This window comes from Thermochaetoides thermophila (assembly GCF_000221225.1).
Source record: "Thermochaetoides thermophila DSM 1495 unplaced genomic scaffold scf7180000011816, whole genome shotgun sequence".
NCBI lineage: Eukaryota > Fungi > Ascomycota > Sordariomycetes > Sordariales > Chaetomiaceae > Thermochaetoides > Thermochaetoides thermophila.
In genome coordinates, this window is record NW_006383032.1 from 5,285,487 (window position 1) to 5,299,687 (window position 14,201).

General features: G+C 50.2%; 4 protein-coding genes and 1 non-coding gene across 5 annotated transcripts; 3 read left to right on the forward strand and 2 right to left on the reverse strand.

The window, feature by feature from the left end:
- Nucleotides 1–723: 723 nt before the first annotated feature.
- On the forward strand, nucleotides 724–2,165 carry CTHT_0035210 (uncharacterized protein; the record flags this gene model as incomplete). The annotated part of the gene is made up of 2 exons (XM_006693889.1): nucleotides 724–1,070; nucleotides 1,145–2,165. 2 exons carry the CDS (start codon nucleotides 724–726, stop codon nucleotides 2,163–2,165), a joined length of 1,368 nt encoding a protein of 455 aa, XP_006693952.1.
- An 878-nt stretch (nucleotides 2,166–3,043) lies between these two features.
- On the reverse strand, nucleotides 3,044–5,484 carry CTHT_0035220 (uncharacterized protein; the record flags this gene model as incomplete). Its single annotated transcript, XM_006693890.1, has 2 exons — nucleotides 3,044–4,855; nucleotides 4,921–5,484. The coding sequence occupies 2 exons, from the start codon at nucleotides 5,482–5,484 to the stop codon at nucleotides 3,044–3,046; spliced, it is 2,376 nt and encodes a 791-aa protein (XP_006693953.1).
- A 2,048-nt stretch (nucleotides 5,485–7,532) lies between these two features.
- On the forward strand, nucleotides 7,533–8,234 carry CTHT_0035230 (uncharacterized protein; the record flags this gene model as incomplete). The annotated part of the gene is made up of 1 exon (XM_006693891.1): nucleotides 7,533–8,234. The coding sequence occupies one exon, from the start codon at nucleotides 7,533–7,535 to the stop codon at nucleotides 8,232–8,234; it is 702 nt and encodes a 233-aa protein (XP_006693954.1).
- Nucleotides 8,235–10,082: 1,848 nt separating this feature from the next.
- Nucleotides 10,083–10,188, forward strand: CTHT_0035240. The gene is made up of 2 exons: nucleotides 10,083–10,120; nucleotides 10,145–10,188. It is a non-coding gene; the product is annotated as a tRNA-Leu (tRNA).
- Nucleotides 10,189–10,779: 591 nt separating this feature from the next.
- Nucleotides 10,780–12,342, reverse strand: CTHT_0035250 (uncharacterized protein; the record flags this gene model as incomplete). The annotated part of the gene is made up of 2 exons (XM_006693892.1): nucleotides 10,780–12,231; nucleotides 12,322–12,342. The coding sequence occupies 2 exons, from the start codon at nucleotides 12,340–12,342 to the stop codon at nucleotides 10,780–10,782; spliced, it is 1,473 nt and encodes a 490-aa protein (XP_006693955.1).
- Between the last annotated feature and the right edge of the window lie 1,859 nt (nucleotides 12,343–14,201).

Below are 14,201 nucleotides of genomic sequence, written 5' to 3' on the forward strand. Positions count from 1 at the left end.
ATAGGTTAATGGTAGTTCCTAGCGAAAAAACATATATATTACCTTTTCATTAGAACAAAAGCCACATGTGCAGTGGCAGATAATAGCATCTGGATATATATCTATTCTGCGAGGCGAAGCTTGAACTGTAACGGGGTGGTGGATTGGAAGAAGGCTGTATTTTTGCACCTATCGCAAAAGACTGTCATCACGGGGATGTCACCTTGTCTTGTCCGTGTGGACTTGTTGATCTGCTAGACGTCGTATTTATTGACTACGGTATGTGTCGCAACTTAGAGGGGCAATAATTAAGATGACGGGATGAAAGGATGAGTTATTGTGACGGAGAGTAGACGTCTCGGCGCAGCCAGGGGGACATCCGGGCTGAGGTTCAAACCCTAACCCTTAAAATAATCTAATCCCTCGGAGCCCTGTTTGTCGGCATGTCGGAGCTTTTTGTGCCGATGACATCCGGAGCCGTCCACTCGCGAGCTTCTTTGTGTAACATCGGCACACCCGCAACTCCAAGCGCGAATCTGACCACACTGCCCCTCAGAAAACTTAGCAAGCTTAAGTTAGTTCAGTTTCCATCGGGAATGCAGAGTGGCTTGCGCAAGCCATTCAGCTGACCGATTGACCGGTTAAAACTGGGTGAAAAGGAAGCATCGGACAAAAAGAGGGGAAAAAGACAAAAGAACAATAGGGAATGCGGCCCCTCTTCGCTTCTTAGCTACAGTGCCCACGATGAGCCGAGCCGTTACGGGAGCCACAAGACTGGGCCGCTTCCTCTTTCGCTCACCGCCATCACCTGCCAGCAAAACCGTGCTACGCTCATCAGTCACCGTGTCGGGTGCTGTCCTTGCTGCAACTGCCACCACTGCCGCTGCCACTGCTACTGTTGCTTCCATGGTCGCATACTCGAGCTCCGTCTCCCAGCCGGAGATTCTGGCTGGTTCAGTTCCTGCTGACGTCCAGGACCTTGCACACCATATCAAGGACAAAAATGGCAGGACTATCAGGTTTCGCAATCCTTATCCGTCTACCGGCGGCGTTGAGCCCATGAGCTGGGCCATGGCGATGGACATGTTTCGGTACGGCGACGGTCTTGATGGTATCTCTGAACATGACTTGATAACATGATGTTGACCACACTCCAACGTGTTAGGGCTGCCTGGAAAGGAGAGATGCGCTTTCCAGATGTTAAGAATGCCAACATTCCCTCAACCAAACCCAAATTCCTGACAAGTCGCACCGGCTCAGCCAGCCTACGAGCCACCTGGCTTGGCCACTCTTGCTACTACATCGAGTTCCCCAGCGGCCTGCGTGTGCTGTTCGACCCTGTTTTTGAAGACCGTTGCTCGCCCGTTCAATGGCTCGGCCCGAAGCGCTACACACAGCCTCCCTGTTCTCTGTCGGACCTTCCAACCGTCGATGCTGTCGTCATCTCCCACTCGCATTATGATCACCTTTCGCATCCAAGTGTGGTAGAGCTGGCAAAAAAGAACCCAGAAGCGCACTTCTTTGTTGGATTGGGACTCGCAAAATGGTTTCTCCAGAGCGGCATCTCCAAGGTCACCGAGATGGACTGGTGGCAGGATATCGAGCTCACCTTGCAGAAGAAAAAAGACGAAGCTCAGACCAGCACTTCCGAGAATGATGATCCCTCAGCCCCTGACACCATTACCGCTCGCATCAGCTGTCTTCCATGCCAACACTCTTCTGGCCGTTCCAACCTGGATCAGAATCACACGCTCTGGGCCTCATGGGCCGTTTCGTCCGGTGGCAAGTCTGTCTGGTTTGGCGGCGACACGGGCTACCGTAGAGTACCGAGGGTCCCTCCCGGCGTAAACGACTACGGGCCAGAATACGAGTCGCTGCCACGGTGTCCGCAATTCAAGCAGATAGGCGAGCTGCGCGGCCCCTTCGACCTGGGCTTGATCCCCATTGGCGCGTACAAGCCGCGCCACGTCTTCAGCTGGATGCATGCCAACCCGTATGATGCCGTCGAAATCTTCAAGGACACTCGCTGCAAGCGGGCTATGGGCATCCACTGGGGCACATGGGTGCTGACCTCCGAGGATGTCGAGGAACCGCCCAAGTTGTTGAGGGAAGCACTGAAAGTGAATGGACTACCTGAAGAAGGCGTGTTTGATGTTTGTGCCCTTGGAGAGACGCGGGAGTTTTGAGCCTTTCAATGATCTGTTGGCCAGGCCTTGGATAGGTAGACATAATACCCTTCTGTACACACCTCGTCTTGACTTTCTTGAATACCCACTTTACGATTCAATTATCTGTTTCATCATTAAATTTCAATTTGACATTCGACTCACGGCCGTTTAAGATTGATGCCTCTGCTCGTCCAGAGCTTGGACCACAATGACTGCCGAGCTACGGCGCTGGCGCTCACTAGAAACTTCACCATCCCAGCGGAGACTTCGCTTCGCATACTGTTTGCTGTCTGCTTCCAACCGGAGATGTTCATGTGAAACCGGGGTGCGTCTCCGCAGAGATCCACTTGTTTGATCCACTGATCAACCGGCTCGGTAAGCTCCCGCCGCCTGAGTGGGGTAAGGGGCCGTTGAACAGCATCGTCTTTCACGCCCCCATCATCTTAGCCGGAGTCTAGCCATTCTGTGGCCACGTGCGGTCAAATGGATGCCTGGCTTGCATCGAGATCGGGAATGAGGGAAGATCCTTAGATTGACAGTAAAGGCTTACCGAATTTGGTCAGCTATCTGTGTTAGAGGCATGTTTATGGGATGAGTTCAACTCTTGTGGTCTATTGACTTGATTGTAGCTAATCCATTCTAAGAGGTGAATCTGACTTTTTGGTCTATCCAATCCAACTGCCGAGTCTACCCAAGCGCATGGAGCAACACAGCTTTTGGTGTCGAGAAATTTTGTTACCCTTCCTCAACCACTCACCCGCAGGTCAACGCATGGAGTATATGCAAGCCATCCCTCATAACACCTTAAAGTCAAGAAAGCTATGATCAAGGGAGTCCGGAATGACAAATAGGAATCAATTCCGCAACCAGAAGCAAACAAATAAAGCTCTTCATGCTCATTTCGGGGTTCCAGCTGTAGTCAAAACTAAAACAACCCACTTGACCTCTCCCTCCGCACCTTTCAGCGGCACCCAGGTGCTAACCATTCGCCTCATCCTTCCCGGACCAAACAACACCTGACTCACCAGCCCTGCGCCTCGGTCAAGCGTTTCGCTAAGCCTGGGCCGTCCTTCCGCACGCTCACAAGTCCCACCCCCACTCCCAGTGCCTTCATTCAGCACCACTTGCGTAGAAGACGATGTCACCGGGGCAGATCCCTTCCTCGAAAAATTGACGACAGCTTTGAGAGGGGAAGGAGGAGCGAGGCAAGAACCACAAACATTAGAACTTCCCGAAACTGCTGTCGTTGTTTTGTTCTCGGAAGGGCCCGGTCCAATTACCGTGGTGGGGGATAGCGGGGAGGGAGGAGAGTGAGCGGCTGCTGAAGTTCCGGGGTCGCAATGGATCATCAGGTCCAGAGATGTTGCTTCTCCGTCTGCCATTTTACTCAGAATGTTGGCCTTGAAAAACCGGGTGATGCTGGGGGAGTTGAGGGTGTTCGTAAGGATGGAGAATACCTCGTGCCCGAGAACTTCATCGTGCTCATCGCCTCTGGAATGCTGATGATGGTGCTTTTTGTGCCTGCTTCCGTTCCCACTGGAGTTGCCGTTTCCGTTGTTCATCAGCAACCTTCGGGCGTGCTGCGAGCAGAAGGCGACTGGCAGGTGCACTCGAGACGATGCTGGAGGATCTCGAGTCAGAACACGACGGTTATGATGATTGTGGGCCTGGTTTTGGGTTCGCTGAGCGGGAGACGAGGCTTCATAGCGCATGACCAGGAAACAGGAGTAGGGTGTACTGTATTCGTCGAGCTGGTGCTGACTGTCGGGAAAAAAGTGTAACAAAGACTGAACGGAAGAACCCGACTCGCAGGCTGCACGAGACGGGGAGTTAGAGCGGGAGCCATGCGACTTCCGGCGAAAGCGCTGGAACAAGCGCTGACGGCGCGAGGGTGGTTTTGAATCTAATCTGGACAGGTCTTCCAGACCAGAACTGGATTGAGCCTCTTGGGTTCCAGAGTCTTGGGGTTTCGAACTCGTTGAACAGACGTCTGCTGATGCACCGTACTTGAGAAGCTCCATGACGTCCTTGAACTCGGTGCCCATACTGTCGGAAACATTGATCTGGGCTCCGAGGAAGTAGCGGATGACTCCACGCTCCATCAGAGGACAGATAAAAAGCAAGTTCCAAAAGGGAGTGCCATCAGATTGATAGTTCACCATCAGTTCAACCACTTCTCTCCTGGTCGAGATGGCATTGCTGACCCTCTGTGCAGCGAGCGGGTCAGTCGCGACACCCTGAAGCAGCCTGCTATTTTTCTTGGTGATTGCATTGCGCCGATAGCCGGTCATGTCCAGTAAACCGTCCGACACGTAAACGACGGGGTTGTCTGGCTGAAGGGGGTCGGTCATGCAGAAAGCATCACCAAGACCAGGGTATACCGACTTGATTTCGGCAGAAGAAGCGCTGTTCGCCGACAACAATGCTGTCATGCGCTGAGCGAGCTGATACTTGACGAACTCTGGGTAGACGTCACGGGCCAACCGTTCCTCAACAGCCGCCTTGGTATCATCGTACAGCTTGCTCAACACCGGCAGGGCCGTTCTGGCGCACTGCTTTGTGTTGGACTTGAGAGTGCTGGCCACATCCGGGGACAGGGCGAGTGACGATGATGGGATTGGCGAGGCGGCTGCTCCGGTGAATGTCTTGGATGATATGGAGGTCATCAAGGAGACCATATCACCCAGGGTCTGAGAACACCTTTCCACCTGTTATTGGTCGCGTTAGTCTTCAAAATCCGAGTCATGTCAGATTTCGAGAAATGGTGGCGGACCTGTAGTAAGAACTCGAGGTCTGCTGAACCATGCCTGATCTCTGCAAACCTGCGGATTCTTTGCTCGGTTATCGGATCGGAGAAGGCAAGTTTAACCATGGCGGGGTCGAAGAATGGAGGTAGAACCTTGGTAACTGCCGGTGGTGGTTTTGTGGGCACTTCCTCGATGCTGTCGACCTCATACAAGCTAATCGCCATAGGAGGGGAAGGCCGGTACGTGAGTGAGCCATCCGAGTTGTAGTCCGTGTACTGGCGAAATGCTGCTTGATTTGTGTGCAGTGCCAGGCCCGAGTCACTTCTTAGATGGGAGTAGGAGCCGTTGAGCCTGAAGTCTGGTATTCTCGATAAGGATGTGGACGACAAGGTCGTCGGCACAGGGTTAAGTGGTCGGTCCATGGAACGAGGTAGGACTAGGGCAGAAAGTGTGTCCGTATCCTGATTCCTCGTGATGTTGGTTCTCGTTAGGGGATTTGCTGGAGTCGATGCTGACTGCCTGGAACCAGAACGGTATTGGGGCAACGATTCGCGTATCGGCTTTCTTCCGCGCTTAGGGGCGACCGTCATATGCCGAAGCTGTCATGGGATGGTGAACTCATTTCTAAATGACCGATAAACGCGAGCCAGCCGCCAAGAAGGTGGTCATTAATAAGATGGCCTATCTGGGACAAGACGATTGCCTCGGCGAGCATCCTGACTCGAGATTCGAAGCGGACTGCCTTGTAATGGGCTGGAAGCAGTATGCTAAAGTCAAGGTGGCGCTATGATGATGAACCTGTGGAGCAATACTCCGGGATAAGTGGCTCGGCATTCTTATCGGCTTCCAACGACTTGTTTTTGGGAGACATATGAGCTCAGTATGGGCTGTTGCGAGACGAAATGACGATTTGGTTAAACAGAATGTGACTTTCCATTGCTCCATGGTTGGCATGTTTGCATATGTCCTGATACGACCAGGTTGTTTAAACGCCGCAAAGCGCAGCGCATCGGAGAACTACCGGAGCAACTCATACTCTACGTCTCATTGTGGGAATTGCATCATATTCTGTGGCTGTTGTTAGAGCCAGCTGTAGCGAGCCAGTGACCCAGCCTCGTCCCGGGCCACAGTGAGCATTCATAGATAATATGGATATGGACTGATGGAGCAGGGGAGTTAGCAGAGCACAAGACGCAAAATCGGTAGCGTACGTATCGTGCATGACATTTGAAGGCCAGCCCAGGAGGGATCATCATATCTGCAACGGGTAGCTGTGCCGTAAGCATTGCAAAGTCAGTTCTCTGTTTGGTCTGCGTATGGTAGGAAAAGAAAGGATGAATGAGTAGTAGCAATGGCAGGTCCTGTCACAGTTGTCGACTGTAAGGAACTCGAAGAGCATAGGGACCTAACATCTGGCATGTATCATGTCACCTCTGTAGTTACACATTGGGGATGTCAATCAATGAATTGATTGAATTGGTTTTGCTATATGCTAGATACAGTAGATCCCCATGTATGCAACCAGCATGCCTATTCGGCTGTCTGCTAGTCCATGTGCGGAGAGGACTTGAACACAGCGAGAACCATCAAAGATCTCGGGGCTCTGAGGCCTAAACCGCAAGTGCTAACGGTGCCACGATATGAAGGAGCTCGACAGGATGGAAACAGGCAAAAGCACGTGCGAAGGCGCGCCGAGGTCCAAAATCGCAGAGAGTACTCCCACCATGTTGAAGAGGCAAAAGGCGACCCAGCAAACAGCAGTGGAGGCAAACTCGGGACTCAAATCGGCGTCATCGGGGAGCTTTGGCGTTTGTGGCTTAGAGTTTAAAGCATCCCTGCAACCTTCGTGCAGACATGGAGCCTCAACCTTGTCAACGTTATGCCAAGCTTTTCCCCCAACTTTCATGCGAAGAGATCTGTGCCCCACTGTCCCACGTTCCCCGTAACAAAAGGGCCCACTGACCCGCCAAAACTGGTGAAGAAGTGGGTAACGGTCCACCCATCAGATCTTATAGATAGGTATCATAATCTTCCATTACCCAGTCAGTCCACCACACAGGTCTTGTGTATCAACGATGCATTCTCTTTGTTATTACAATATGAACACTGCGAAGCAGCTTAGCAACTGTGAAGCTTGGTTGGTATCAACTTTTCAGTGCCCTTCCTAGGAGAAGTTGACGACCAACTTCGTTTTGTTTTCAAAACAAGGCAGACTTGAAAACCAAACTTAAAACTCTACTACAGGGGCTCACGAAGTCCTTTCTCAACCCTCGGAGTCTCATTATGGTTGCTTCGGGTATGTGTGGTACAGTTTATATCAAACGGCATCAATTACTTGGGTAGCGGCTTCTTGGAGCGTCAACAGGTTTCAGAAAGAGAGATAAACTTACAAGTACTTTCCATTTTTTACCACTGTTTCAAGATGAGATCTGGCCCTTGCATCGATGCAGCCCCTTGTACAAAACAATGTCACCGATTTATCTTCCGGGGATTAAGTGATTGTTTGTGACAGAGTAGTTGGCTAGTTTGAGTTCCAAGTCAACTCCTTGTATCCTAATCCGGCAAAGGCCTTCATTGCCGCAACATAGCAGTGTCTTCCAATCTTGTCCTTTCCATGATATTCCTGTTACGAGCGCCTATGAAAGCTCAGACACCAGACGACTTTGACATTCTAGCGTACATCAACCCATTGATTGGTTGCAGCAATGGTGGGAATGTCTTCTCTGGAGCATCACTTCTATATGGCATGGCGGAGGCCGTCGCTGACATCGATAGCTGCGAGAGGCAAGGAGGGTTTACCATGGACGGCGCCAATGTTGCTGGCCTCAGCATGATGCATGACAGCGGAACTGGTGGTAATCCAAACCTTGGAAACTTTCCAATCTTCCCGTATACCTCTTGCCCCAAAAACGATATTAATCGATATGTTTTCTCTAAGAGAGACCGCGCGGCCTTTGAGAGCTTCGACAATGCTACTGTGTTTGCGAAGCCCGGAACGTTTGGCATCACGCTAGATAGCGGCATCGAAACTGAAATGACCACAACACATGCTTCTCTCTTCCGCTTTACCTTCCCGAAAAATTATGATGTTTACAGGAACTGGATGGCCCAGCAATTGCTAATTCTGCAGAACACGACAGAGCTCTCCGACTCCAGACAGGGCAATGCCACCATAATCGTCAACCCTGAAACAGGTCGTATCACCGGCAGTGCTCGCTTTCTTCCTAGCTTTGGTTCGGGAAGTTATGTGTTGCACTTTCGCACCGACTTCAGGGGTGCTGGCATCTTTGACAGCGGCATCTTCGTCGATAGCCGCGCCAATACAGTTGTCAAACTCTAACCATATCCAGGTCGATTAAGGATATCCGCTTCCAGACGGAGCCTTTGCAAGATTCAAGTGTTCACAAGAATCAATCCTTGTCCGTATCACTACCAGATTCATCAGCATCAACAAGGTTGTGATCATGCAGAAAGAGATCCCCGACTTCGACCTTGATGACATATCAGAAATAGCATACGGGGTTTGATGGAACAAGATGACGATCCGCATGTCACCTAAAGGGGTCAATGGCTCCATGTTGACAAACTTCTACAGTGGGATCTACCGAACCATGATTAACCGTCAGAACCACACCAGATAAAATCCTATTTGGTCTAACATCGAACCGCATTTTGACTCTTTTTATTAGTATGCTTAGTGAGGTCATATTGTACTGCCAGATCATACACTAAAGCTCTTTCCCCACCAGTATCTGGGTCAGTTTCGCTCTCAGCTTCCACTATTGATAATTATCGACCCGGATGCTGTGACTGAGATGGTCCGTTAGCTCATCGATACTTATCTCCGTGTCGAGTGGCTTCCCAGGTTTCTGGGTGAGCCACTCCAAGGGATTCACACAGGTGAGTGGCAGTTATTCGATAGCCGGTTGGAAATGGTTCCCGCTGACGGTTATTGGGGGGCTCCGACGCCGATATTGTACTAGTGGATGCCTATGTAAAAGGGCTGAGAGAGGGCATCAATGTGAGTTCAATTTATCTTTGGTTTGAACACCACTAACTATTTTAGTGACACGATGGCTATGCTACAATGGTTAGAGATGCGAGGTAGAGCCTTTTTTACTGGTGCTGTCAAGGCCAGAGTGGTCGAGACGGTTGGAAGTCATTAGGCTACATTTAAGTTCAAGATTTTGACTACGGAGCGCTTGGCATTATGACCAGGAGTATCTCTCGTATTTTGGAGTATACCCAGAGAAGCAGCAACTGGAAAAACCTCTTCAAGGCCGACCGGGTCTCTGTTTGGTGGGATGGAAGCGACTCCGGTTTTGTTGGCTTCTTCCAGCCCCGATACTTGAACAAGACATGGGGGTTTTTGGGATCCTCTCAATTGTAGCTATCTCTACGAATTTAGCGCCTGTTCTTTCTAGAAAAATAGAACAATGGACGTGAGACCTTTGAGAGTAGCATCTAGGAATGTAGCTTGTGAGTACACCTCTTTATGCTCCTCAAATGCAAATCATGCTTCATAGCTTTGTGCCCATGATCAAGCTATTCTGATGGCCCTCTACGTGAGCCCGCCCTCCTTTGTGGCCCATCTAGACTACGTATGTCAGTTGTAGGAAAATCCTGCAGTGGATAGAGCTATTGCCAATGCACACTTTCTAGCTACATGATCACAGCATCACTTACATCGGCAATGAACCATCTTTTCTAACGGTATCCCAGTATCATTATGCTGGCAGACTTGCCCTCTCTGCTCTACACAGTCATTTCTACATTTCTACATCCCTGCTTTCTCCCAGTCCACCATTGACGGATTGCCTGACAACGATGACAATGGTGTTATGGGCTCTTTGATGCCTTTGCCATGATGGGTCTCTTCCCCAATCCAGGCCAAGACATTTACTCCTCCGTTCTTCGAAGATGTTAGCATTACTCATCCCGTGACGGGGAATACAGCCCGCATTATTGTAGGCAAGGAAACGTTTGATCACAGTATGTGTCTATCCAAAGAGCCACACTTAACAGGGCTCCATACACCAAGAGCTTGGTTGATCACAGCTTCATCATGGAGGGGAAAGAGTTAGTTCTAGATAGCATCAAGTCTGAGAAGTAGATGGGGAGCCAATGATGCTCCACAGCTATGAATGGTTGAAATTCACTGTTCTCTTAAGGACATAAGTGACAATTAGGCAAGGTGGCCGAGCGGTCCAAGGCGCCACGTTAAGGTGTTTACAACCCTTAATTTAATATCCGTGGTCTCGAAAGGGGCGTGAGTTCGAATCTCACCCTTGTCATGGCCATATTTTTCCTATGATCAATTGCTAGTCCCTTTTTGTCTGCAGGGAGAAGCCTTCTCCTTTTGAAATAACCCTATGTACCAACAGCTTTGTATTGCTGGGTTATACTCCAACTTAATTGTGTAGGAGCTGCTGTGTTTGCTTTTTTTTCATGGAATTTGTCACCAGGACATCAAATGCTCTCAGTTCCATGGTTATGCATACTGAAGCAGCAAGATCATCGTCGTATTAATGCACATGCTAGCTTTAAGGGGTATTGAGCACCAGCCCGAGAATAGAAAAACTTAAGATCATGTCTTCTCCTGTTCACGATCCCATATTCTCCCTTCCTACCAACGCCGTTATTTGAAGACAGTTCTCCCACGTTAAATGGCCTTTTCATCATGAACTGTGCCTGAAGTCATTGCACAGTTCGCAAAACCCCAGACGTGTATGCGACATTAACAAAACCAGCAAAAAAAGGTCACTGGAATGTTTATGGGAACAGCCATATACACCAGGCCCAAGATGGTAAAAATTATCAAGGGAGAGGTGGAAGCCGGGTCGATTGATCTGAAAGGGGAACAATTCAGTCCAAGAGTTCAGCTCTCAGTCATCACTATAAGGTGAGTGCATGATGCCGCAGTGAAGACAGACAAGAATATCCACATCATACTCGTCCAAATCCGAATCATACTCCTCGGCATCAATGGGTTCACCACTAAGACGGTCAAATTCGCACCAGACACGCTCATCGCTGTCTTGTCTGACAGGTACTCTCTTGAACAGGGTCCGCCGTTCTCTCCAGATTGACTTTGGATGTCCTTCTTCTTTGGGAGCAGGTGGCATCTGAACGTGCACATCATGGCCATGGCGATGAAGACGAACAGAAGAAGGTGTTGATCCCGACTTCTTCTTAGCACGCATGTACTCTTCTGCAAGTACCTTCCATGCACGAACTACCTTGGGATACCAGGTCGGGTTCCACCTCGAGCGTTCTGACATCAGGCGAAGCCGGCCGCCAGAGAAAACATATGTTGAGTCTGCTTTCAGAAGCAACCCGTCATCCTTGATCATTTTTGACAACTGCGCAGACATCTCCAAGCCCCATGCACAATCTGGAAGGCCCGTAAGTTGAAGTTCATTTAAGGTGCAACCAAGGTCGTGTGAGGCAAGGTTATGGAGGGTGGGTCCGCCAGGAGGTGAAAGATAGTTTTCAGGAAAGTTGACAAAATCAATCCTCAAGCACTCCAAGTTGGGCAACAAGCGAGGACGTGGTTGGCCTTTGGGGTGGTTTGGGTCGAATGGTGGCCTTAGAGCGTCCAGGAAGTCAATGACTTGATCCCAAGTGTAGCTGCGGAATCCCTTGCGCGTAAGATTTTGCTCCCTGATGCGAGGAATCACCTTCAGGCTGATCATCTTTTCATGAGCATACTCCGCAGAAGGATATGGAGCAAGATGTGGCCGCTCTTCGTCGTCATAATAGCGAGCAATGATCCGGAAAATGACGTGTTTGATACCCTGGCGGTGGCTGAGATCGAGATTGGAAAAATTCCGCAAAGCATGGTGATTGGTGAACACAAAAGTATTATTGCTCCACAAGAAGCGAGTTCCTTCCATATAGAAAGCTTTGCAAGTGGCGAGGAAACCGATGGCGATCTGGTTAGGGCGGGTCTTCTCGGCGACGGTCAAGTTTTCCTTGTTCAGCTTGCATAGCGGATCGATGATAGGATACTTGCTCGTCATGGCATACTCGAGGATGTAAAGCTGAATCTCCATAGGGAGGGTCGGGAGGGATCTCTTTCCCTCCTGTTGTGATTGGGATCCTCTTGATGACCGAGTTCGCGTCCTTTTACGAGAAGTCCACGTGCCTCGAGTGCGGGTCGGATCATTAGGATCAAGAACTAATCGAGGATCCCATGATATGCCATTTTCCCGGAGAAGCTTTTTGAGGCGCAAGTTCTCCTCCAGGAGTAACCGATTTTGGACGCGAAGAGGATGGTTGTACCAAGCCTCGGCCTGTTCCTCCTGATCGCGTTGCTCAAATGGTGACAGGGCCTGCTAAATCGTCAGCATATGTTTAAACATCTAGGCGATCATTTTGACCTATTTAGCTCAAAAGGTAGCTGGAAAAAGCAATCAAACACTCACATCATCAGAGTCCCAATCCATGTTGGTGTGTGTGACGCTGTGACTTACGCCGTGAATTGGCGTAAAGCAGCGAGCTGCTGAGCTGGGCTCGGAACACGCGAGGCTTAATTTGCTGAGAAGGTAATGAGACTTGGAGTGAGATAAAGAGCTGTTGTGAGGTTGCGGGGAAGAAATGAAATGTGTGGTGCCGGTCTTAATGAATTGCCACTCAAGGGCTGATTGCTGCAATCAGGGTCGCCGGTCCCGATGGAATATCAACTGTCAACCGCAAATTGCGTGACCTGTGGACTAAATGCCAGAGAAGTTTTTCCAGTGGCGCACAATACACAGGACCCGATCAACTTGATCCGACCTGTGAAGTGCAACTGACACACAGCTGGCTTTGCGCTCGTCGAGGATAATCGAAAACGTAGGAAGGTTAGCTATGGGCGCTAAATCGACGGACCGAAGGTTCAAGGCCAGAGCTCCCGATGCCGCGCAAACGCACAAACGGAATTATATGGGGGTCTGTTTGAGTGGGCGGAAGCAATAAGGCAGATTGAGGTCTTTAGTGGTTTGTGGCAGAAACCCGCCAAAAATTGAGCATGCGAAGAAGAGGAAGACGGGGAAAGGATTGCACCGCCGGGCAGCCTTGGTAGGTTGGAAAGGATCAGACGGAAAGAGGAGGATGGGCGCGCTTTGGGCGGGCGAGAAGTCAGAAGGAACAGACGGGTTGCAACATTCAATGCACCAGTGCAGTTGCCCGATCTGGAACCTAAACACCTAACGGCATGTGGAGGGGTGAATTTGAAAGGGACGCTGGGGCGGCGGGCATAAAGCGTCAGGCCCTGATCTTTCGGTCACGTATCTTACAAGCAGGACTCGTCAGGCCGGGTTGTTGACACGGAAGTTACAAACGGATACACCCGGATACAGGGAATTTGCCACATCGAATCCATACGAGGGACGCAAAGACATCAACGAGAGACTGGCAACCCGGGACACCAGAAAAAGGTTTTGGCACTCGAGTTAGGACTTAAGTTAAGGTTAGCAGCTGTTAGCAGCCTAGCTTACAAAGAAGAAAGAGAAAATAAATCGGAATAGGGAGTTTTGGGAGGTCATTTGTTCGAGAATGCTGGATCCTGGGCAGCGCTAGGAGCGTAGCACGGGCAGAACTGGGCTTGACTAACCGCAAGTATGGTCTACGCAGCAGAAAAGACCATTGATCTGGGGTGGTTTGACGACCGTTTGCTATGCGATTACTACCTGATCTATGGGAAAGGGGGGAAGCGCAGTTTGGTAAATATCATCTCGGGAAATCGCATAAACACTGGGCTTGCATCGAGATTGATACAATTCCTACGGGATTGGCACTACTTGGCACTTTCCAACGCCGTCGATAAACCTTTGGAGTAATAGAGCCGCTTTTCGTAAATGCGCCTTAGTGGGGAGTCAACTGTAAGTCAGATATGCAACTGCACACTGAAGTATGGTTTAACCATAAACTGCCGGTAGCACACCTGGAACGAGTTGCCAGATGGGGGCCACTAACACTTGCCCAACCGGGGCCTTCACTTGTAACCGCAAGCCCCGCGCTGCCCCTCTCCAACACTGGATTCTGACGTCAGGGACACGAACCGTCTGCTGACCGTCAACAGCCGAAACGACCGCGATTGTCGCAGGCAAAGACCTGCTTCTTGTGACAGTACGTTTTGATGATGATGATATTGCTCATCGACGGAGCCATGGAGCTCGGTACCTTACATCATGGGGTTGTTCAGGAGACCCCATCGTAGTGTTTCCCTACAGGTATATGAGAATCTACCTGCTAATTTCCCTACATCTTTAACGCAAAATCACAACCGATTTCTAGGTCGGGAAAGATACAGGATACCAGCATC